The sequence below is a fragment of the Mastacembelus armatus genome, chromosome 6 (genome assembly GCF_900324485.2).
Source record: "Mastacembelus armatus chromosome 6, fMasArm1.2, whole genome shotgun sequence".
NCBI lineage: Eukaryota > Metazoa > Chordata > Actinopteri > Synbranchiformes > Mastacembelidae > Mastacembelus > Mastacembelus armatus.
This window is the reverse complement of record NC_046638.1, coordinates 15503140-15526051: the sequence shown is the minus strand read 5'-3', so window position 1 is coordinate 15526051 and position 22912 is coordinate 15503140. Positions and strand designations below refer to the sequence as shown.

Genomic DNA, 22912 nt, shown 5'->3' with positions numbered 1-22912 from the left:
TCTTCTCTCAAACTCTGGCACTAACATACAGGTAGACCCTGAAATATGAACAGTCAAGTGATTTAGTTCCCTCTTTTAATGACATACAATATATCATTTCATATCCTATAACAATGAACAGATTGCTCAGTGGTTTTAGTTAATGGCTTGGTGGTTGAAATGCTTTATAGCCGGTGTCCAGCAGATATACAGCAGCTAAGCCCAGAGTCGGTCCTGTAAAGCCTCTCTCCCTTAGAATCACTGTCATTTAACTAACTAGTCCTCTGCAAAGACGCAGGGAGCACACTTACAGGCTGAAGGGAGTGGTCTGCCCAACATTTGCTTCCCTCTTACATGGAAAACAGAAGAAACTTGATGTCATCCTGGAATAATTCCAAGACCTAATCTGTTTCTTCAGAACAAATGATTAGATGCAATAAACCATGTCAACCAGTGAGGTGGTCAGTGAGCCAGTCAGACGGTCAGCATTGTTTTTTTTTTCTTTTTCTCATCTTTCAATGGCACTATGACAAGGTGCCTTTGAGATGGAATGTATTAAGAGGATGACCGCCTCAGTCTGACGAACCTTCAGGCTTTGTTGAGACTACTGAGGAGATAAGGGCAGTTCACAGAATGGAGATAACAGCAGAAGGGAAATGCTTTGACTGGATGCTATCTTTGCTGCCCCATCCCCATGCATCTGACTCATTTGCTGTCAAATTTAAAAAGTGAAAAATGAGTCCATTACTTATAAGTAACTCACATCAAACTTACCTCAGGAAAGTAATTTCAGTCTGAGCTATGAGCTGAGCCTGAGTCTGAATGGTTGTGTATGTTCTAGGAATAATAAATCCTTGTGCTAGCATTGCTAACCTTACAGATCAGATTAGAAAACACAGCTGATAAGGATGTGTGTATGTGTCTGTGTGTGTCCTAATTTATGCATACTGGAACAGCAAAATTAATTCCCTGTACTTTATCCTCTAAAAACATAAGTGACCTACTTTAAACAGTATTAGTATCTTCCTCAGTCACCGTTTTAGCTTTTTTTTAATCCATCTGGATAAGTGAGAGTAGGTGGAAGGATATGCATATACATTATGTGTATGCTATTATGACATGCATGCGAGTGAGTGAGTGCCAGCAGAATACTTTTAAATCTCCTGACAGTTGGGCAGTTGTAGTGGCATTATGAGGACTAATGATTTGTGGACTGCAGTTGTATGTGTCTGCATGAGTGTGTTTATGTGTATGGAAGGGCACATGACGGGGAGCTTCTAAAAGAGTCATTGTCCAGCCTGCAGGACTGATGAATCAAAGACTGCTAGCAATCTTACAGCTTTCCAGTACCCCTACTTAATCAGTACCCCCCCCCCCCCCCCCCATTCTCTCTGACTCTCTGTTTCTTACAGCTGAACAAGGTCATCAGGAGTCAGTGAGGCGGGCAATGTTGCCTCTGGACCCCACATTGCCCTCCAACCTCTCAGCCACCCCTGGGACTGGAGACAGTGTTGGGGCTAAAGACAAAGATGTCATGTACGGGACTGATGCTGGTCCTGGAGCATGGCCAGAGGGCAAAGTGTTTGCTGAGGCCAGAACAGCGGTTTGGACAGAAACAGAAACAGGAGTGAATGCTGAAGCAGGTGGCAAAGTCTTTGCAGAGACTGGGATTATGACAGGGACCGGCGCCTGGGCTGAAGTCGGGGCTGAATGGAGGCCAGTGGACAGGGAAAGGGCTGACTTGCCAAGGATGCCCAGGGACCCGGCTGCTTGGCTGGGGCAGCAGACGCTGCAGGTGCGTGAAGAGGGACAAAAAGAGCAGGCAGCCTTCTCATCAGTCCTCACCATGCTGGCAGAGACAGCAGAGCTGAAAGCACCAGCGGTGGGAAAACCTTTGGGGCTGCTGTCTAAAGCTGCTTGGACCAGAACCTACTCTTCAACATCATCCAAGGCGTCCTCTATGACAAAGGCGTCCTCTTTACCTTCCTCCTCCTCTTCCTCCACCTCTCCAGCCAGTAACAGAGATAGTCTCACAGTAGGACCAGTCTCTCTGGTTGCTGTAAACAACAGTTCCCCCAACAGCAACAGCAGCTCCAGCTTGGGTATGTTACTTCAAACATACATCCATCCATCCATCCATCCATCCATCCATCAATCCATCCATCCATCCATCCATCCATCCATCCATCCACCCATCATTTATACCCGCTTATACCTATTTAGGGCCACGGGGATCTGCAGGACCACATATAGAGCTAAGAATCTTCATTATAGTTGGGATCCAAATAAGATAGGATAACATATACTCTAACTACTGTATCGAATGCTAACTGCTGAGTTACAGTTCGATACAGTAATGTATTTACAGCATTTATTTTAGTCAGTAAAACTGGATGGCCACACCATCCTGTCCAGTTTTGGAAGCAAAGCGAGGCCAGGCCTGGTTAATACTTGGATGGGAAACCACCTTGGAGGACCAGGGGCTGTCAGATTCAGCCACTGAGGTTTCACAAGCCAGTGCAGTCTTAATCAGTCCCAAGCCTGAGTAAATGAGGGCATTGTATCTGCTGTAAAAAACAAAAAAACACTTAAAAGCATAACTGCTATAGCTGCAGTACGTAAAGGCATGGCTCAGGGTGAGTGGTCACTTTTCTAGTTAAGCTTCAGCAGCTTTTTTGAGAAACTTGAGCATGTTGTGACACAGTGATGCTTGTTATAATCATATTCTTCATGAGTCTAATCATAAGTACTAACAGCCATCACAATGTAACTTTCAGCATTACTGTCATCATGGCCACTTTAGCAACTATTTACACAACCATCATCACCATCATCCTTTTTTTTGTCATCAATTTTGTCATATTTGTCATCATCATCATCATCATCACCATTGTCATGATCAGCTTCATCATCACCCTTGTACTCTTCCTCATCCTCATCATAACTGTGCCCAGCCCCATTCCATTTCTCCCCACTTCCTGTGATGCTCTCATCTTCTGCAAGGTAATTCCTCCACATATGTTCTTCCTTCTGACATTAGCTTGATTAAAGGCTAATATCTTGTTGTCCAGTCACACTAATTTGCATTACAGTCAAAACACAGCATGTCCTCATGTGATGATGTGAGGGCGGGATAAGAGGGCATCTGAATCTCTGTCTGAAAGGAATGATTACCTCCCTCTTGTTCACTCCAGCCTCCTTTGTATCTCTCATTGATATGCATCATGTGTCAGTATTTTGTTTCATTTAATTTAGATGGATTGGCATTAAAAGGCTTCTCTGGTTTACATAATGAAATTGGATTTCTATTTCCTAGATAAAATTGAAAGTGCTGTGTAAATCTTCCATCTTATCTGACTGACTATAATCTCTTCTTCTCATATTAGATTCCTCCTACATAAGTTAAAGAATAAGTCCACAAATGCCATAAAAAGACCAATAACAATGTGTGTCTCAGTATTTTCCTACCTTGGCTGTGGCTCTCAGCCACAAGTCCATCAGGTCTTACTCATACAGTTTCTTTTTTATAATAGAGGCTAAATCATTTCCCAAAACAGCTGGGCAATGTAATTCTTATCATCATTGCAGCAAATGAGAGACAAATTTTCATCTCAACTCAGTAGCAGGATGGTCCAAATAAATTCAGACTGTGTTTTCATTGTTATGAAGTGCAATGGTGTGGTCTGATGTGTATTTAATTCTTTGTAGAAAACAATGGTGCATTTTATCCCAGTGGTTGAAGCTGTATCAGGTTTTGGACTGATTGAAGGTGTTGAGTAGGATCAGTCCATTGTTAGTTTTGGTCTTTTTATGTGATTTGTTAAAAACAGAAACATCCCCAGATTTATCCTTTAACCTCTTTGACCTCCACGTTTTTCTTTCTGCAGAGGAGTCGGTGAGCAGCCTTCCAGCCTGGGATCTCCCTACCGTCCCCGAGTCACTCTTGTCCACAGTGGGTGACCACGATGTCGCACTTCCTGCCAACATCACCAGCCCTTTCTCCACCTACCAATGGAACACCACCATGCCTGTGCACACCAGAAACACCTCACAGTACATGACCACATTAACAACTACCACAACCACATCTCAAGCATCCGTTACCATGTCAACGTTATCACCATCCACCATCGCAAGAGCACAAACACCAGAATCCACCATGGCTTCAAACACTACAAGCCAGGACACTGTGAGCAAAGACAGCATTCAGCTGATGGCAGTAACCACAACAACACCCTCAATGACCACTCTTACTGTGACCGTCGATGAAGCAGAAACGCAGCCGCCAACCACTGGGAGCGCTGTAACATTCCCGCCAAATACCACTGCTGCGACGATGCAGCAAATGACGAGCCTCAAACTGACCACAGAGGCCGAGACCCAGCCTACACCAAACACAACAACACCTGCCCCTACTGCTAACATCACTACTACTATCCCCCCAGTCACCACCACCACTACTCCTGCTTCCACTACTACTACTACTACTACTACATCTCCAACTACTGCTGCTTCCACCACCACCACTACTACTTCTACTACATCTCCAACTACAACCACAACAACAGACATACCTGCCACCCCGGTGCTCATCCCAGTCCAAACTTCACCACCACCTACCATGACAACAGAACCTCCATCCAGTACCAGTGCAGAGGAAAGTTCTCTACCATGCAATGTGACAGAAAAGTACTGGGTCAGAACAGGTATGAGAATAATATGATACCATTATTGATGCATTACTCTGGAATAATTTTAGACATTTTGCTGTTACTTCAAATATTGCACGTGCCTTACCGAATTGGCTACAACATGCTCACAACATGCTTTTCAGAAGCTTAGGCACAATTTACCTTTTATATGACGGAGATATAGTTACATGCAGACAAATTAATTCAAACCTCCATGGAAGCAAGAGCAGATTTTTTGCAAACAAACAGTTAGATCAGGGGTGCCCAATCCTGGTCTTTGGGGTCCACTGTCCTGCTTGTTTTTCAATTATCCCTGCCCTACCCACTGCTGATTACCTGGTTCAGGTGTGTTTAGTCCATTAGAATCTGGAAGATACCATCTCAGATGAGGGTGGAATTGAAGGAAGGCAAAGTAAATGGTATCCCCGAAGACAGTGGCCCTCGAGGACCAGGATTGAGCACCCCTGACTTAGATTAATGAGAAGCTGGAGCCTTTGTTTGCATTTACCAGAGATGTTGTGGTATTACTAAAGGATAGACAGCAGGTTTTCACAGTCAGTGGACAGTGACATATAACCAGAGACCAGGCTCATATGATCACATATGTATTGAGTGAGACACTGGAACTATGGGGCATCATTTAGATGTTGCACTCTTGAAGCTATAGGTGTGGTTAAAATGAATGTAAGCCTACAGTGATGCGGAGTGTTATTACATAATACTAACAAGTTATACATGTAGTCACTAAGCTTTAATGTCTTCCTTTACAGTTTTATCCATTGAGCTGCGCAGGAACCGGCTGGATTTGATCCTGAAACAGAATCTTTCCAAAGGTCTGAGCCATGCCCTCCAGAGAGCCTTGAATGACTCCACTGCCTACGCCCAGGTCAGTCTGTTTCACCATTTCAGCTTCAAAGATTACCGTCTTTTAACCAGTGCTAATGAATATAGGACAGAAATAACTAAGGGTCAATTACTAACAAACAGATCTGTGACTAGCAAACTATTCCTGGGCTAGCAAATACAGGTAAATAGCTTTCGAAGTCTAGCTGGCTAATAAACACTGGTGAGAGGCTATACTCTCAGTTCCAACCTGTACACGTCTATATGCTTTAAATGTAAACAGACGGCCGCAAGTGTCTGCCTGCTTCATGACTCTGGTTAGTGTTTTACTATCTGATGCTAATGAGATAAAATAATCATGACATTTTATTTTGGCCCCATTGTTGAATGCTCTTCAAGTATGTCATCAGTTTACAATATTCTACAGTATTCATCGCTTTCTCCTCCTGCTCAATCACATCATAAGCATCTATCTGAATGATGCTAGAAAGATGCAGAAGCAGCTGAATAGAAATTACCTGTTTAACAGTAAGTGTTTGAGGAGGAAATGATTACACACACAATCAGATTTTCTCTCGCTGTCACACACACGCAGTAATGGAAAAAAATTCAAAATAAATTATTCCTTCATACCAGTGAAGTCACATGCTCTCCCTGTATTCATTGTTTTTGTCTTTGATTTGTCCAGCCTCTCATGTTTCCTTTCAACTGCATCTTTTTCTATTTCTTTTTCATCTACTGTCTCTTTTGTCTGTCTCAAACAATCACTGTCACCCTCTTTCATATTTCTGAATATTTACACTTCTCGTATTGCTCCCTGCCTCCAACCCAGCAATCTGGTTGCTCCAATGGTTTAAGTCAAATGATTTTCTGCCAAGCTGTCCATTTTCCTTGTCTTCTGGTCTGCCTGTTGTCCCTGCCCGCCTCTCTGTCTGTCTACCTGCTTCTCGTCCGCCTTCCTCTCAGCTCACTGTCTGTCTTCTGCCCTTATCCAACTGCTTTTTCTATTTTTATCCAGTTGTTTGTGTGCCTGCATTGGGAGTGACTCAGTGTCTCTAAGCTTCAGTCCACTTTCATCTATGCCTTACCACACAAACACACACGTACACACTAGCTCCTTAGTTGTCATCCTCTCCATCAGATAATGTAGACTATTATTTGTCAATCTGGATCAGTTTGCTGAGAGATAGCAGTGGCAGCAACAAGATATAAAATTGGCCAGAGCTTTAAAAGCCAGGATATGTAGCCAGTATTTTGAGACGTTGATGGGGAAATAACACAACATCATGGACAGGGATAGTATGACAATAGTATGCAGTACCCTTCAGTCTATCATAAGCAAATCATTGAATAGCGTGGCGAAGCATGACTTCTTGCACTTACCCCTTTTATAGCATCAGGGATAAATAAGTGACAGAAGAGTGATAAAGTAGTCATCGTTGTCTTTATTCAATATAACATTGATTTTCAAATTCAAACAAGTTGGAACTTTCTATAGGTGAAGGAAGAATTCAATACTGGTCAACAGATGAACTTAGACCCCCGGTTAAGTATCATAGTTTCAAACAAGTAATACATGATTTGTGATACAATATAGAATAGCTATGATATAAAAATCTAAAATTTAAAATGAACTTCAACGCACTTTACTTAAAAATGAAATGTGTGTGTCATTCATTCTTCTTTATTGAGAAAAGCAGAAGACTTCACTAATTTGTCCATCTTCTGTAACTACTTATTAATGTCCAAGTGTGCTGTTGGACACTGATAATTTTTTACAAATTGCTTTAAAGTAAGTGTATTTTGTGCTTGAATATGGTTCATTTTCAATAAATACGATCTCAGTTACTTAATTTTCTAAATGCACACCCTAGAGGCAATTGGAGTAGGATGTCATGACATAAAATTACTTAAAACCAGGGCACAAGGCATGCAGCTCATAAAAACATCTAAGCAAAAGTGTTCAAATTTAACTCCTGTCACAATCTATTTGAGTTACAACCTAGCATGAAATATCCAACGGCTCTTTTTTGTTTTGTAATGAATGTAAATCCCAAGGTGGGTTGCTGGAATAAAGGAATGTGTTGCAGTTTACACCAAAGGGTTGCATGAAAAATGAGCTAAAGCTTTGGCAAGTGCTCGTTAAAGAAAGTGGCTTAAATAAAGATGACAGGTATATTTTGAAAACTAGGGTCTGTTTTCTGTTTTAGTAGCAAGATGAGAAGAGGATAGGTAATGAAATAAACTTTCAGTAAGGGAAAATGTTCTTTTTTTTTAAAAGCAGCCAGCTAACACTTACAGTCGAAAGGAAAGAGCCATAGCAACAGCCACAGCTGCTCGGTGTGGCTGAAGGTAGAAGAAAATGGGCGGTGTATAGTTCCAGAAATACAAGCCTTCCCTCACCAGTGATTGTTGCCTGTATGTGTCTCTGCAGGACACTGTAAGTCAAATTTATGCCTGTTGAAGGCTCAAGTTAAAATATGCCTTTGAGAAAATATTTATATTTATTTATAAATATTTATAGTCTGATGCATTTATATTGTGAACACATAGCTCAGATGCTTTATACCTCATCTGTAGTATACGAGCTGAGCTTGTTTCACCTGCTAGCACTGATTTCTTCTCTGGTTCTGCTTGTCTGCTTCTTTGCTGTATATATGCTCGAAAATCTGAACACAATATATATATCAGTATCGCCGTGTTTCTAGAATATGTGCACGCAGCCTCTCTTGAACTACAGATGGGAGTGAAAAAATCAACTTGAATTTCTCCCATTCTCTCTGTCACAGGTGGAACATGATGACTGCAGTCCCCACAACGTGACGCTGGGTTACTACGTGACCAACGGCAAGACTGTCTACATTTCCTCCTTGGTGGTCGAGGCGCTGAATGTTTACGGTTTCGACAAGCTGCTGTCGGACATCAGGCAGCACACCCCATTGGTTAAGGCAGTCCTGGTTCCCGTGGCAACCTGGATGACTGCTCCTAGCATTCACCTTCAGCTGAAAACAGGTGATGAGACCTGATGGAAAAGAAGAAACATCAACCTTTACATAACAGAATCCAACAAAAAGCGTTATAGGATAAAAAAAGCAGAGGTTATGTAGAGCGGGGGAGGGGGGATGTATGAGCACAGAGAGAGCAGAGAGGTAGAAAAAGCTGCGAGCGTACTGGGAGGGAGACACAGGGGAAGAATAGAGCAGAGACAAAATTAGAATATTCTGATTACATGTCTGCTCTCCTTTACTCTTCTCTGATACTCTAAATCCCATACAAAGTCTCATGATTGCACAGCAACTTGCAAATTGGTCCACTGATTTAGATAGCCTCTTAAGCCTCATAAAAAAAAACACATTTCTGTATGCACACACACACATCAAAATTAAGTCAAGGTAACGTAGTATCAAAATAAGGAAAATCACTGCAATGCAACAAATTGCTCTTTAAAAGATCCATGTATTGGAAGTCCATTCATTATCTAAACTAAAAACAATTTTTAAATCATGTTGATCAATGTTCAGATTGAATTTAGCTGTATTTTGCAATGGTGTTATTGTCCATATGTCCACTAGCTAGAGATTTTATACATTATTATATCACATCACAAGACTGCACTGATAAATATTTCATATAAACCCACAGAGAATTATCAATCAGTATAAATCAGTGGTAAAACAACATGAAATGATGCTGTGTCTTCAGCATTTTAACACCAGCTGAATTGTGGTGTGTGGCTTAGTTGTACTGCAATAAAGGCTCTTGCCATGTTGGTGTGCAGCTATGTATAAAGTAGGTACTTGGCACAGGAAATCGTTTTTTGTCTTTTTCATGACATAAACCGTCAATATACAGTATATGCCTACTTAGCATCAGCAGCACAATATTCATATCAGTATCAACTGGGTTGACAGTGAATGTGCCTGCAGTGTGTTACAGACTATGAGACCAATAAAGGATGTACTGTAGAGTCTTTTTTGAGATGTAGCCTGCATTCATAAGCACCACATTGTTTTGAATTTAGGTCAGAATATTGTTCCACCTCTCATACAGCAGAGCTTTAAAACAACTGAGATAGGGTAGGGGAGAATGGAGGACAGCTGTGGTAAAAGGACTGAGACAACATTAATAACATCCTCTGTAATCTGCTGATGGACCCAATATTGTTCACCAGAGCTGAGTGACGCTGACAGGCAACTCTTTTTAGTTGTTCCCATTCTAGATAGTAGCGATAATCCTCTTTCTCTGTCTCACTGTTTAGGTTTATCTGTCACACAGACAGCATCTGTCTAGAGTGCTACTTTCATTAATGCCAAAAATGCTCTAGATACAGCTTGATTGGATTGTTTGGAGTTTCTGAATATTTTATCTATCTCCATTTCCCAGTTATTAAGTTATTCTAGTAACAATTTAAAAAAAGTGAAAATTCATAATTCTGGATCTCCAGCTCAGGGTTAGGCCTATTACTTATTTTGGATATAAATAAATGCTTAAGATTTTCATGAAGATTACATTTCAGATGTAATTTGTTGTGGTTGGAACTTGTGGAAAAAGAATGAAACATCTAAAGATTTGGATTTTAACAAACAATTTCAAAATTTAGGCAAAATTAAAGTAGTCATATTTGTTAAACATGATTTTCGCATGTTTACAAAGCAAGCCTCTGATAACAACCATTAACAAAACCACTAATGGAGGATTCATCCTCCACACAAGAAACTGTTCAGTGAGTTTTAAAACTTGGTGTCGCTTACTAGGTCAAGACAAAGTACTAATTTATAGGGAGTAATTGTATTGTTTGTCTGTTTACTTTTGGTTGTCAGCTTTTTCAAAATTGTTTTAAATTTTTGCCAGTTTCAATTCAAATTAAATTTCCATCTTTCACTCCCAGTGTTGAGGTTTGTCAGCCCGACAGACAACATCTATTCCTGCAGTTTTGTCCAGATGTTGGAGCAGAGGCTGGAGAACGCCTTCGATGAGGCTCAGGACAAAGTTCTGGAGACCTACAACAGGCTTGATGTGGAGGTACTGCCTTAATGAAGATTATTTTTAGTGCCACATGTAGACAGCCAAGCCTGTCATGCGGTATTTCCATGTAGCATGCTAATCAGGCTGGCATGAATAATAAAACCCTTACAGCATTACATCTTCTTACATGCCTGCTAAATTGTTGTTGCTGTTGCAGCTGTTTGACCCTGCAGGTGCTTCAAAAATAAGCACAAGAAACAGAAAATGGTTCTGTAGTTTTTAAATAAAAGGTCACAAAAGTCATTTTTTACACACACTATCTGCATATGCACACAATGGTTTATTTTCAGAAACACAATCAAAATCTCATTTTTGTACATTGCTGTTTCATAATCATAAAATAGGTCTCAGCAAAGAGAAGCAGAATAGGGTCCATTCATATTTCATCCTCTGAAATATTAACACTCATTGAGGAATTCCTCACATCTTTTATTATCATCTACTTTACTACGGTGACTCAGTGAGTCAGTCATTGTTTTCAGTGCACCGCACAGGTCTAATGATGGAAGGAAAAAACATTGTTCATTCAAAGAGTCATACTGTGTCTGGCTGCTCTGTTATGCATTCTTAATTGGTATCTTAGACATTTGATGTGAGAGCATTAGATAATTCTGTATGAACGTCTGAGTTCTGTGATGGACTGGTGACCTGTCCAGGGTGTACCCCTGCCTTTCACCCAAAGAGAGCTGGGATAGGCTCCAGCAGATCCCTGTGACCCTGGTTTGGAATAAGTGGGTATAGATAATGGATGGATGGATGTCTGAGTTATACATGTGCCCATTACTGGCTCTTTATGTGTTTTCTATAAATAAATAATTGAATGGACATTGTAATATTCTAATGTCTAATATTTACTTACATATTTGACTGGTTGATTGAAATAAAATATAAAAATGTGTTTGTACATTTGTGCTCAGATCCAGAGCGTGTCCCAGGAGCCAGGCTCTCCGGCAGTCTCTCTGGTGTATGTAGTGAAGAATCAGGATGCGATTCTTAATGGGACAATCTCCAGCGGCCTCCTTAACCAGCTAACTGCTGAGCTGGTTGGCTACTTCTTGTTCTACCCACCCTTGGTCATTGCTGAGCGTAAGTAAACCCATAGAGCTCCTAAAGGTTCTAATGCAACGCTGTGGCAATGACACACATATCCAATTAATGATCAGTATATTTTAATATGACGTTAGCTCTGTGGTTGATCAGCTGCCTTCAACTCTTCCGTGCAGTCATTCTTCAGCTGGTGTTGCTAACCAATTCATTTTTGGTGCCTGTGGAGTTCTTGTAAACAGAAGCTGTGTTTTCTTTCAGTGTTTAATGACAAGTTGCCTTAAAATGTTCAAAAATATATTTCCTTCCTCATAAAACATTTGCATAGCTGATATTATTTTTAATTTGCTATATATTGCTTGTGCACCAAGAACAAAATTGCCTTCAGCCCCACTGTGTTGGAGCGGAGGAAGAAATGAGGTATATACCTTGAAACATGAACAAAGTAAACCAAAACTAAATGCATGACTAGATACCACAGCATGCCCATGAAAAATATGTTTTTTGCCAATTGGGGGATTTGACATTTTAATGTCTTGATGTTTGTAACTCAGTAACTCTATTTTATCATTTTAATTCAAACAGATCTGATCACAGTAACTGATTGAAGAGACATTCATACAAATTAGCAAGTGAGGTCATCTGGCAACTTGTCTGGACATTTTGAGCAGCCAGCAGCTACCAGAGTTGGTGCTGCTCCTTCTGGACATTTCAGCATTGACTCACTAATGCTCATTCGCTTGATGTGTCTCCCAGCCGTCTTCTTAGAGGCACTCCCGGGCAGTTATAATGCATTTGTAATCATTAGCAGAGAGATGTAAGTGAAAATGAAAATGGCCAATTCATCTGTGGACGGGGCAAATTGTCCTGACAGATTGTGTTCAGCATAAACACAGTTTGTAATATTTAGCTAAATGCTACAGTGACACATCATCTTTTTGAGTGGCTGTATAATACCAGCACTTATTTCACAACATTATTAAAAGCAGCATTAACTCTTCCATTTCAAGAGTTTTATCTAAGCTGACATTTAAGAGCATACAACACAAAACGGGATTGGTGTTGACTTGACATTATGTTGTCTTAATGGGTTTAGCTAACTGACAAAACTGGACACACTTATTCATTGTAGTCTGTGTTGATTCATGGCTGACTGACTTTTTAAATATAGAAATCTTTTAGAATTTCATCAACTCTAGGTAGATAAGACCACACTAATGGACTTGGACATGCTGGTGTACATCTTACATCAAAATATTGTTACAGTAAAATGAAAAATCTTAAACCAGTGATGTGCCAGCGAGGTGGCCAAGATTTTTATACATTGCCTAGCTTCAGTATTTCCCTCAGGTTGTGAAGGTTGAGTGGAAAGCACAAGGCTGGAGACAGTGCCCATATCCATTCTCTGTGTGCTTTTGTGAGATTTTCAGTAGCGAGATGAGAACAAGTGTGCTGAGCTGAGCTTGAATTTAGGAATGAAGTTTGCACTCAGAGCTTTATTTCAGTCTTGAGACAGTGGTTAGAGGTAGGATGAGGAACTGCCAGCAGTGATGAGGCTACTGCTGCTTTTTGTTTATTTTCAACAGAAATGGACAATGTGAAGAGTCCAGTCTCTTCATGCTAATTTTATACACCTTACATAACAGTTATTGTCCTGCGTAGTGGTGCAGGGCTGGTCTTAGACAGATTGACATAGCATATGTAGGGTGCTTTCAATGACACTGATGAACTACTGAGTCCATTGCCTGGCACTGCATGATTCATGACTTGGCATTGGTTTGATCTGCTTCTCAAAGAGGGGAAATTGGGAGTAATTTATATTGTGTAAGCAAAGGAAAACGTTTCAGTGCATAGACGTTAGAGAGAAGAGGTCACAGTGAATGGTTACTGAACTTTGAGATTCATATATTGTGAATTCTTAGGTTTAGGCCAGCACTTGGATAAGCATAGCTCATATAGCTATGACGTGAAAGGGGTCACATGGTGCAGTTTTCGTTCCTTCCAGTTCGCTGCTTGGGTTTTCCACTGTGCTCAAACTTTTTAACAAACAAACTGTAGCAGCATAAATCACTATATGCCACCTGCCCACACCAAACAACATGCAGCAGTTAGTGACTAGCTGGTGAACATAGAGCATGGAGCATTTAGCAGCTAAAGAATGTTTCCCTCAGGACATGGTGGAAACCAAAAATTCAGTAGCTCTAGGCTTGTATAGGTCCACTAAATCTACTAAAAGTCATTCATTGTTCTTTACTATTGCATGAGCAATCATTGATTTTCTAAAGGAAAAATGCTTTACATGCATCATTCAGCTTAAAAAACACATCATAATAGAAATTTCTCACAGTAAATTATTGCAGCAGTTCACACAGACATTGTTTGTTTTCTTTAACTCGGTCTATTAACTGATATTATAAACCTAATTGAAAGCCCATAGATCCCTTACATGAGCCATATGAGTTCTGTTTTTATTCCACTCCAGCCTTTAATGCCATCTGTGAGACATTAAAAGGGCAAACAGCTGTACAGCTTCTATCATCTGAATCATGCCATAGGCAATCTGTTGTCCACGTCCCCTGAATGAGCTAATTTTAGCTTGGTAAGATTAGATTAGTATCTATTTGTGCATGCTTTCAACACCCAAAGGGCTAAAACATCACACTTCACATGGTCACATCCAAACCTTAGCATCACCACAGTAACCCTGTCTGCTCCCAGCATCTAATCATGAAACAATATCCAGGAGAGATCTGGAAACTGACACATTTGATGAAATCAGTCAACAATGTCTGTACATTTTCAGAGACACTTGAATAGTTTAAATGTGTATTGGTACAGACACTTTGACTGTGGCTATAGTGAGAGCACAAAGGCGTGATAAATTCTCATGTGGTTAAAACAGACCATACTGACCTTCACAAGCTGTTTACATGCAGAGCAGCCTGTGTGGGCAACTGCCTCCATGTCTGCAGCATGTAACCATTTAACTGGAGAACATTCTCTGCATAACTGAACAGGACATGAATTCATTATCTTTACATTAGATTTAAAATAGCACACCACCTTTAAATGTGTTGGGACCATTGAAGAATGTAGTGAATATATATGAATACATACATAGTTCTTCCTGTCTTGACAAAATCTACTTGATTAGGGAAGGACAGTGGCTTGGATTAAAATAAATACTTTAAGGTGGTGCAGTAATAAACACCTGGTTGAGGTTTGCAAAGGCTTATAGTCATCCTTTTAAAAACAAGTAATAAGCAGTGGTCTGCTGTGTTAAAGTCCGATATTTTGTTGCCCATTCAGCCAAATACTGTCTGCAAAGCTAAAGCTTGATATATCTTATTCTTCTATTTTGACTAGACCCCTGTATATACCCCAGTATATCACACTGTTTCTGAATGTACTCCCTTGCTCACCAAATCTGCCTAAATCCACCACTGAGCCTTCATACCTTTTCTTATATGTAAAAATGAAACTGTATATTTTCTATTTGTGTGTTCCATGGGAACTACTGTAATGTGCTTTGGGCTAAGTGCCACTGACAGGGTGGGAAAGCTACACGTTGTTTTGATTAGTTTATACAATATATCAGAAAAAAATACAATGATCATGTCTTTTAAACACGTCATCTTATGTCTGCCTATTTTTACACTATTAACATTCTCTTTGTTTTCGAATTAAGCAACACAATTTTCCAGCTGATGCCTCATTGAAATGAATGCACTGGATTTGTCTGCCCATTGAACAGATTCTCTAAAGGGCACTGAATGAGAATGTTAACACTTCACTGCTGTTTGTCTAAAGTGTTTATGTGGGCTTGTCTAAAGTTAAGAGGAAAGCTGAGTGAATGTAAATGTGCTCACGTACAAATGCACCAAGGAGGTGGCAGCAGACAGGCAGACAGTCACAGAGCTGAGCTGAAACACTGGCTGGCATTAAGAGCTACCGCAGCTTCAATGCCACTGACTCGAGCTAAACACATCTATCGGCAGACAGCCAGATTGGAGGAGTTAAGTGGAGACAGACGGTCAAACAGGCAGATGGGAAATGAGGAGAGACAGGTCGATGGATGAATAGGACTCAGAGGCAGACAGACTGACAGAGTAATGATGGGTAGATAAAGACAGTAGGAGACGGTTGGACAGAAAGGAGCAGACAGTTTAGGAGATGAATAGGTTGACAGGTAAACAGGTAGTGAGACCAGTACAATGATGGGCAGGCAGAAAAAATACTGGCGTGTGCTGGTGTAGATGGACAGAGTAAGTACAAAGTGAGAGCTCCAAAAAAGTAACAGTTGAACTTCACAAGGAGTGTTTATCTGATTTTATCATCAGCGCCAAAGGCCAATGCCAAAAATGTCCTGTCCAAATCTGTCGCTGCAGCACACTGCTGTCACACTGACATGACTTGGCAGTTTCCTAAAAAGTTTTTAATCTGAATCTGACGCAGACATATTCTAATTAAAAGCAACATTTAGCACATTAGGGGTTATGTTGTGAGTCAGTGTTGCAGCAGCTGCTTCAGTGTCTCAATATCACAATGTCACTGTCACACTGGGACAACTGATTACAACATTGCTATCTTTAGTAGCAACTGTGATTTTAATTGTGTGATCATAAATAAGATTGTATTTTTATAAAATTACTACAAGAGGTAAAATATAAGAATGTGTCTTCTGTGTCTCTGGGACTCAACAGCGACTAAACAGCTGGTATTTTTTTCCTTTGGTCTCCAGACAGTCATGATGTTACTCAATGATCTGAAAGTTTCGGACAGGTCTATTCCTTCAAATTTTGGAAGAAAATAACATTAAAATTAGATATATGTGGTGGTGAGTAGAAACTCTGTGTGTGAGCAGTTTTGGAAAGTCATTAAAAATTAGTCTATTCCCCCAAATTAAATTCCAGTTGGTGACACAAAAGCCATAAATTAGACTTTCTAAAAAAAACTGCAAATAGCTGTAACTTTTTCTGTCTTTCTCTCTCCAGCCCTGGAATACCATAATCTCAACACATCAGCTGCAACCAAGAACTATTGGGTGATAACAGGTAAATTATGCTTTTGTACACACAGACACAGGCACACACGCGCAGTGGTAATCAAGAGCTGCATCGATTGGACAAAACAGCAGTTAGTTAAATGCCCTGGCAAATACTGCTGTGCAATTCAGCAGAACAGTACTGGCTCTCTACATTTTCCTCTCCTCACGCCATGCCTCCCTCCCCATCGCTCGCTCTCTGTGCTCAGAGTGTCTTTAGCTTCTGTGTTCCTGGGAAAACCTATTGATGTATAATTCACAGCTTCCTGACTGGGGTAGAGGGAAAGATCACTTCACATCACATCACGGCCTGTGTGTGAATGATGCTGAAGTGTGTGTGTCTAGGCCCGTGTTTGTGTGCATGAAGCCTGCTGCTCCATCTCACTTATAGCCTCTAGTAAGAGACGCACTCAGGAGCAAGATTGATGCAAACACCTGTGTGTGATCTGTGTGTGACTGCAGCTGTAATAGAAGTTCTGGATGAGCAGCTTTTATCTGGAGGGGACAATCATCCAGTCCTCTTAAATATCCCACTTATTTCCTATTTCTTCTTCCTCTTTTCCTCTCTCCTTCTTTGTTCCCCTCAATATCAATGCTGTCCTCTCACTGTTATTTTTTTTCATCCCACCTTGACACACTCCTTACTTTCACACATCCATCCACTTTACCCATTTTCTTCTTACATCGCTCTGCTCTTCTCATCTTTTCATTCCCACCTCGTCCTCCATCCCTTCACGTCTCCTCCTTTGCACCTTTTTGCCTATTTGAACACCTTTGAACCCCCCCCTAAATCTCTCCTCTGTCCTCTTTTGTCTCCCCTCACAGTGATCCAGGATGTGGACAGCTCCTCCCTGGAAGCCAACTATCAGAGCTTTGCCAGCTTAATGGAGCAGCGGCTTGCTGAGCTATTCCTTGTGGCCGGCAGGCAGGGTTCTCGAGCGGCACGATCCCGACGGGCCACCACTGTTGGGGGATACACCGTACAGGTAGGTGGGAATGCAATTTTTCTGTTTCATGTGTTGAAGAACACAGAAGTCTTGAAGAAATCATGTAGGTTATTTAATCTTTTATAAGCAAGGATTCAGTTCATTGAGAATATTTTCAGTTGACTAATAATAATGATGATAATTGTTAGTTTCCGCTGATGTGAAAATTTGTTCATACCTTTAATTAATAAAGCTGCTCAAAGGGAGCAGACTCCTAATGTTTTTCTTTTTGGATGCTCTACCAGGAATACCAACAACATTAGGTCTGCAACACAATAAATAATAATGATTAGAAAACATGACTTGAATATATATTAAACAGTTTTCATGTTTCTGCAATTGTTGCAATTATTGTGTATAGAAACAAAATCATCTGCTGCTGGTAAACTAGGAAAATAAATGAAAAATCTCATGGTATGGTATTTCATTTGTTGTTGCTGTTCTAAGCCCCTAACACCCTGAAGGTTTTATGGGAAGTCACAGATGACTAGTTTTTTTAGAGAAGGGAGAAGCTTACGGTACAGAAACAATGGGAGGAGGGAGTAGTCAGGAGAAAAATCATCCAGCCGTTTAATAACACACATCCCTTCTTTTTATGACAAAATCAAATTACCAGACTTGATTAAACAGTGTTTGATGTATAATGAAGGGAAACTGAGATTCCAAGTGACTCAATTCCCTTTGAGTGTCTTCTCTAGTGCAGTTACCTTGCAGCATGTGACTCATCATGATCAAAAGCGACTGATAGAGAATTTTGACCAGGCCACATTAATATAGCAGAGATTTTTTAATCTTCCCTGAGGAGATAACGGTTTTTAGATCAGATATGGCCAGAGGTTATATAGTGTGCTGATATTGTACCATATTTAAAACAAACTATTCAAAAACTGTCAATTGGTGATTTGTTTATACAATATGTAGATATAATAATTAATAGAATCTGAGATATTGGATACTTCACTACTGCTTTGATAGATGGTGAGCATGCGTCGACTACCCGGTCCGAAGAACCCAGCAGAGATGACTTATTATGCTCAGCTGAACGGAGCACCCATCAGTGGAACCACCGCTGCCAAGACCCTCAGCAGTCTGGACTCCCAGACCATGGCTCTGACCCTGGGATATTTTGTACAAGTGCAGGCTGAACGTAAGTTTATATGGCTTATTTCCCCTGTGGTATGCTACATGTTACATTATCCTATATCACAATTATGAGGGACCAAACCACTCAGGCACAAGAGAAATGTATTAAGTGTTAAAAAGTAATGCAGTTCTTACTGTACTAGCAATCTATTAACTAAAGTATAAATCAAAAACTGAGCTACACATGACATTATATTTAAGTAAATTACAACATTAACATTAGCTCTAGAATCATTTCATCCACGGTTACTGTATGGTTTAAAAACAACAAGACAACTTAGTTTATGACTGTTGTACTCCAGCAACGTAATGCCGTAGGTTGAAGGCCTCACAATAGACAGATTTCAAAAACATATCCTGAATTTCAGTTAAGAATAGGGTAAACCTTCAAAATCTCTGGATACTACATTACCCATCATACAACTCAGTGGCATTTGGTTAGACCCGCTACGCCTTGAAATGGCAGTTGAGCTTTCCATAAAACAATTAACCCAGATGACATCAACAAGGTATTTTTTTCTGACTTTACAAAGCATCATCAGAACCACAGAAGACGTTATGTAACTGTTTCGCAGGCAGAGTAGTACGCTTCAGGATGAGTATCTGACCATCATGTACAAAATCAGTGGAATGCGGTTGAGTGCCCTTTTAAGTTTTAAGCTCCCTGTGAATCCTAATGAGGCAGTTAGGACCAATTATTGTATACACTAGAAGACACAGCAGGCACTATAAATCAATGACTCATTCCCTTGGCTTAGAGATACATTTGTATATATACAGATACATACACACACACACACACACACACACACACACAGAAATGCATAAAAACTGCTCTTATACTTCTAGTGCCAGGATCCAACACTTATTGTTTGGATTTATTCCAGCTACAGAAATAATAAAAAATATTTTTTCTTTTTTATTTCTGCGTGTACCCATTTATAACACAATTACTGAATCTGCTGAATTGAAGCATAACAGTTTTGGCTTACTGTAGCATTCTATAGCAATTGGGTTTTCTATAAATTTCCATACATTTTACATATATATATGTATATCACCATATATATATATATGTATGCTTCAGTTCAGCAGATTATATATATATATATATATATATCAGAAGATTGCAGTCTTGTACATTTTTCCTAACATGGCTTTCAGACTATACTCACTCACACAGTAGGATGTTTATACTGTAGCTGCTGGAGAGGACAAAGCGTTCTCTCCAAGCGTGAGGTTTTCTCCCTCACATTTTCTCCACAATCCATAATTAACTGGAGAAATACCAACAACTATCAGCACCCTCCACAGCTCTTCCTGCTCAGGCCAGGAACTGAACACAGTGTTCTTGTAAAATTTGCTTAGTGGAATTCCACACAAACTGTGTGGAAGTGAACTGCATCACTTCCAACAGCATTTCAGTGAAAACACATAATTTCAGGAGTAGAAACTTTAACTTTCTACCCCTGTAATCACTACTAAACTGCATGGAGAAAAATTACAATAACAGGTAATCATATAGTGGTTAATAATGTATGTATCCTTGTAGCTGTGGTAAAGACCCCGCCCAGCAACCTATGGATCATGGCCGTTTTAACACCTCTCTTCTTGTTGATGGTGGTGATTGGCATGGTGACCTTCATTCTGTGCAAGAGGAACAGAGTCATCTTCAAAACTGGGGCCTTTAGGACCTTTAAAACACGCTCAAAGGTAAGACTTTCAGACTGTCCCTTTCACCTGCTATTTTATTATCAAATATGTCTCCTCTCATTGCTTTTTGTTCTTCTGTTATTAATACAAATCAGTGTTTGTATCTCTCTTGGAGTATTCAGGCTCATCCAACAATGTTTAAACATCACTGTTTCACCTCAGCATTATCCCATAAACCAGAACAACAGTAAAATTTCTATTAAGAGTACACAACCTCATCCTGAATGAGCGATGCATTGCACAGTACAAACTAAACCTTAAGTAATGTTGTCCATTTCACAATAATAGCGCTCCCTCAACAACAGCTCATAGATCAGATCAGATTCCTACAAGCTAGTTTGGTCTGGTCAGATTGTTCTCCTGGACACAGTGCGGTGCATGACACCAGAACAACAGCTAACTGTGTCACTGCAGTCAGTGAAATGGTAAACATGCATTAAGGTGGTTCTTGACATGACTTTGCTTTGTTCAAAATTTCATAATCATGTCGTGGATTTCACATTTGATATAAGGGTTTAAAATCTCACTCCAGTGAGAATTCCTGTCATTGACTGCACATGCACTAACCCGTCCATACTGACCACACTCTGATTAAGGTCTTATTCAGGTCAAGCTGTTCACACAAACTTTTGATACCCAGCAAGGGATCTCCCTAATGATATGAATAAACCAATACATAGAATATTCATGCTGAGAGATCACAGACTTAAAAGCTTTGACCATCAGTAGTAGCAGAAAGTATTACTACATACTTCTGGTGATACATAAATATTCTGACGGTGCAAGAAAAATCAAAGTGAAGCAGTAAGATGTTTTGTAGTATTGTAGTATCTGATGGCATACAGCTGTAAACTAGCTTTTTATGATTTGATTTGATGAAATGCAAATTGAGTATTATTTTAGCAGCTGTAGCCATCATTTCTATCAAATTTTGATATCCCTGTATAATCACCAAAGCAATTGCTTAAATTTAGGAATTTGAGATTATGAGCTGAGATGAGATAAGCAGGAGGAACTTGGAGACATTGATAGCTTGTAAACAAGTAACAGTTAAATCCTGTGAAAAGATAAAAACCAACAATGAAACGCTCCTACTGACAAGTGCTGTTTGTGGATACAAAGCTTGGTATTCTGATGCTTAGTCGTCTGCGTCATAGAACTGCACTGCTGTCCAAAAAAATGCTGTGACATATCAGTGTCACTTGTTGCCCTGTCATGTTCCTTCATTACTACGGACGTGCAGACTGTTTCTTGTTACTCAGCAGGACAGTGTATGTGGTACTGTCCTGCCTCTGTACACAATACAATGTGGATTAACCTGCTAAAACCCTATTTACACTTGTTTAAGATTCATATCACTTCACTATGATCCACTATATTTATCTTGCCCTGTCAGATTTCTTTTTAGCAATGAAAATGTGTTCCCAAATATCACCATGCAAGTTCTCAATAAAATCACAGTCACAAACCTCTTCTATTCTATTCTGTTCTATCCTGTATTAAACTCTCCCTGACCTTGTCCCTCTGACTCTCTCCTTGTTTAGACCTCATATCGAAGAGAGGGCAGTTACCACCATCAGGTATTCACTAAGACACTGGTTGGGTGGATTACTGAATTTTACTGATTGACAGAGAGGATCAATTGCTCTCCATCTGCCTTGTTGGCTGCTTATTGCTGTATGTGCTGTCGTTGTTGCTGGGTAAATTCTTGCATGTGGGTACTGTGCTGTGGACATGACTTATTCCACCATCCTCATTGGCCATGGGAGATAGGAGCAGTAAGGAGGGGGAGAATGAGGGAAGGTAAAAAAATATAATAGTTGTGTAAAATCTTTAGGATCTAAATTGTTTCGGTTTGGGTCAATAGACTGAATTAACAAGAGCAGGCTCACTCGTTAAAACAGGCAAATGAGCTCAATTCTGCGAGCCACATGAAACCATTTGCTCATAAACATGAATAGTGGGAATGAAGCTCTACACCTGCAGACCAAACCAATCTATTTTTATTTTGTAGCTTCCATAAAAAGTGACTAAAGGTTGTGCCATCGAGACTGCCTTTGTGCCAGTTCCTCTCCGTTTCCAGCCAGCCGTTTTATCCTCTGAGATGAAGCCACTCTCATCCCTCAGTGGCTCAGCAGGAACCCTACACGGACCCCTAACCCAATTCTTTTTTTTATATGAGGCTCTCCACTGGATTATACTAGCTACATTATCATGGACCCAAAGCAGAACAGCAACAGCCAAAATGCTTTAAATTACAAAGAACCATGCAGAGGCCGTCTCTGTGGTAACTGCTGCCGTGGTGGAGCATGTCAGCTGATTTGCAGGTTATTTTGGTCCAACCTCTCCCATCCTTATCCCTCAGGAGGCAAAGCAAAGCCAGAGAAGGACGGATAGGGGAATGGATGGGTAAGGATGGGTAGGCAGGACGTTTTTGGCAGGTA

The 22912-nt window shown here is 40.3% G+C and overlaps 1 protein-coding gene across 1 annotated transcript in view; it reads left to right on the top strand.

Annotated features, from left to right (window-relative positions):
- The window catches only part of kiaa1549la (KIAA1549-like a), a 75571-nt gene that overhangs the window by 29370 nt on the left and 23289 nt on the right, over positions 1-22912 (top strand). The window contains exons 2-12 of the mRNA XM_026311769.1: positions 1392-2081; positions 3867-4685; positions 5441-5556; positions 8303-8525; positions 10402-10535; positions 11456-11624; positions 16577-16636; positions 17452-17612; positions 18588-18759; positions 20308-20468; positions 22013-22048. Coding sequence (XP_026167554.1) covers positions 1392-2081; positions 3867-4685; positions 5441-5556; positions 8303-8525; positions 10402-10535; positions 11456-11624; positions 16577-16636; positions 17452-17612; positions 18588-18759; positions 20308-20468; positions 22013-22048 — 2741 coding nt within the window. The remainder of the gene's footprint in view (positions 1-1391; positions 2082-3866; positions 4686-5440; positions 5557-8302; positions 8526-10401; positions 10536-11455; positions 11625-16576; positions 16637-17451; positions 17613-18587; positions 18760-20307; positions 20469-22012; positions 22049-22912) is intronic.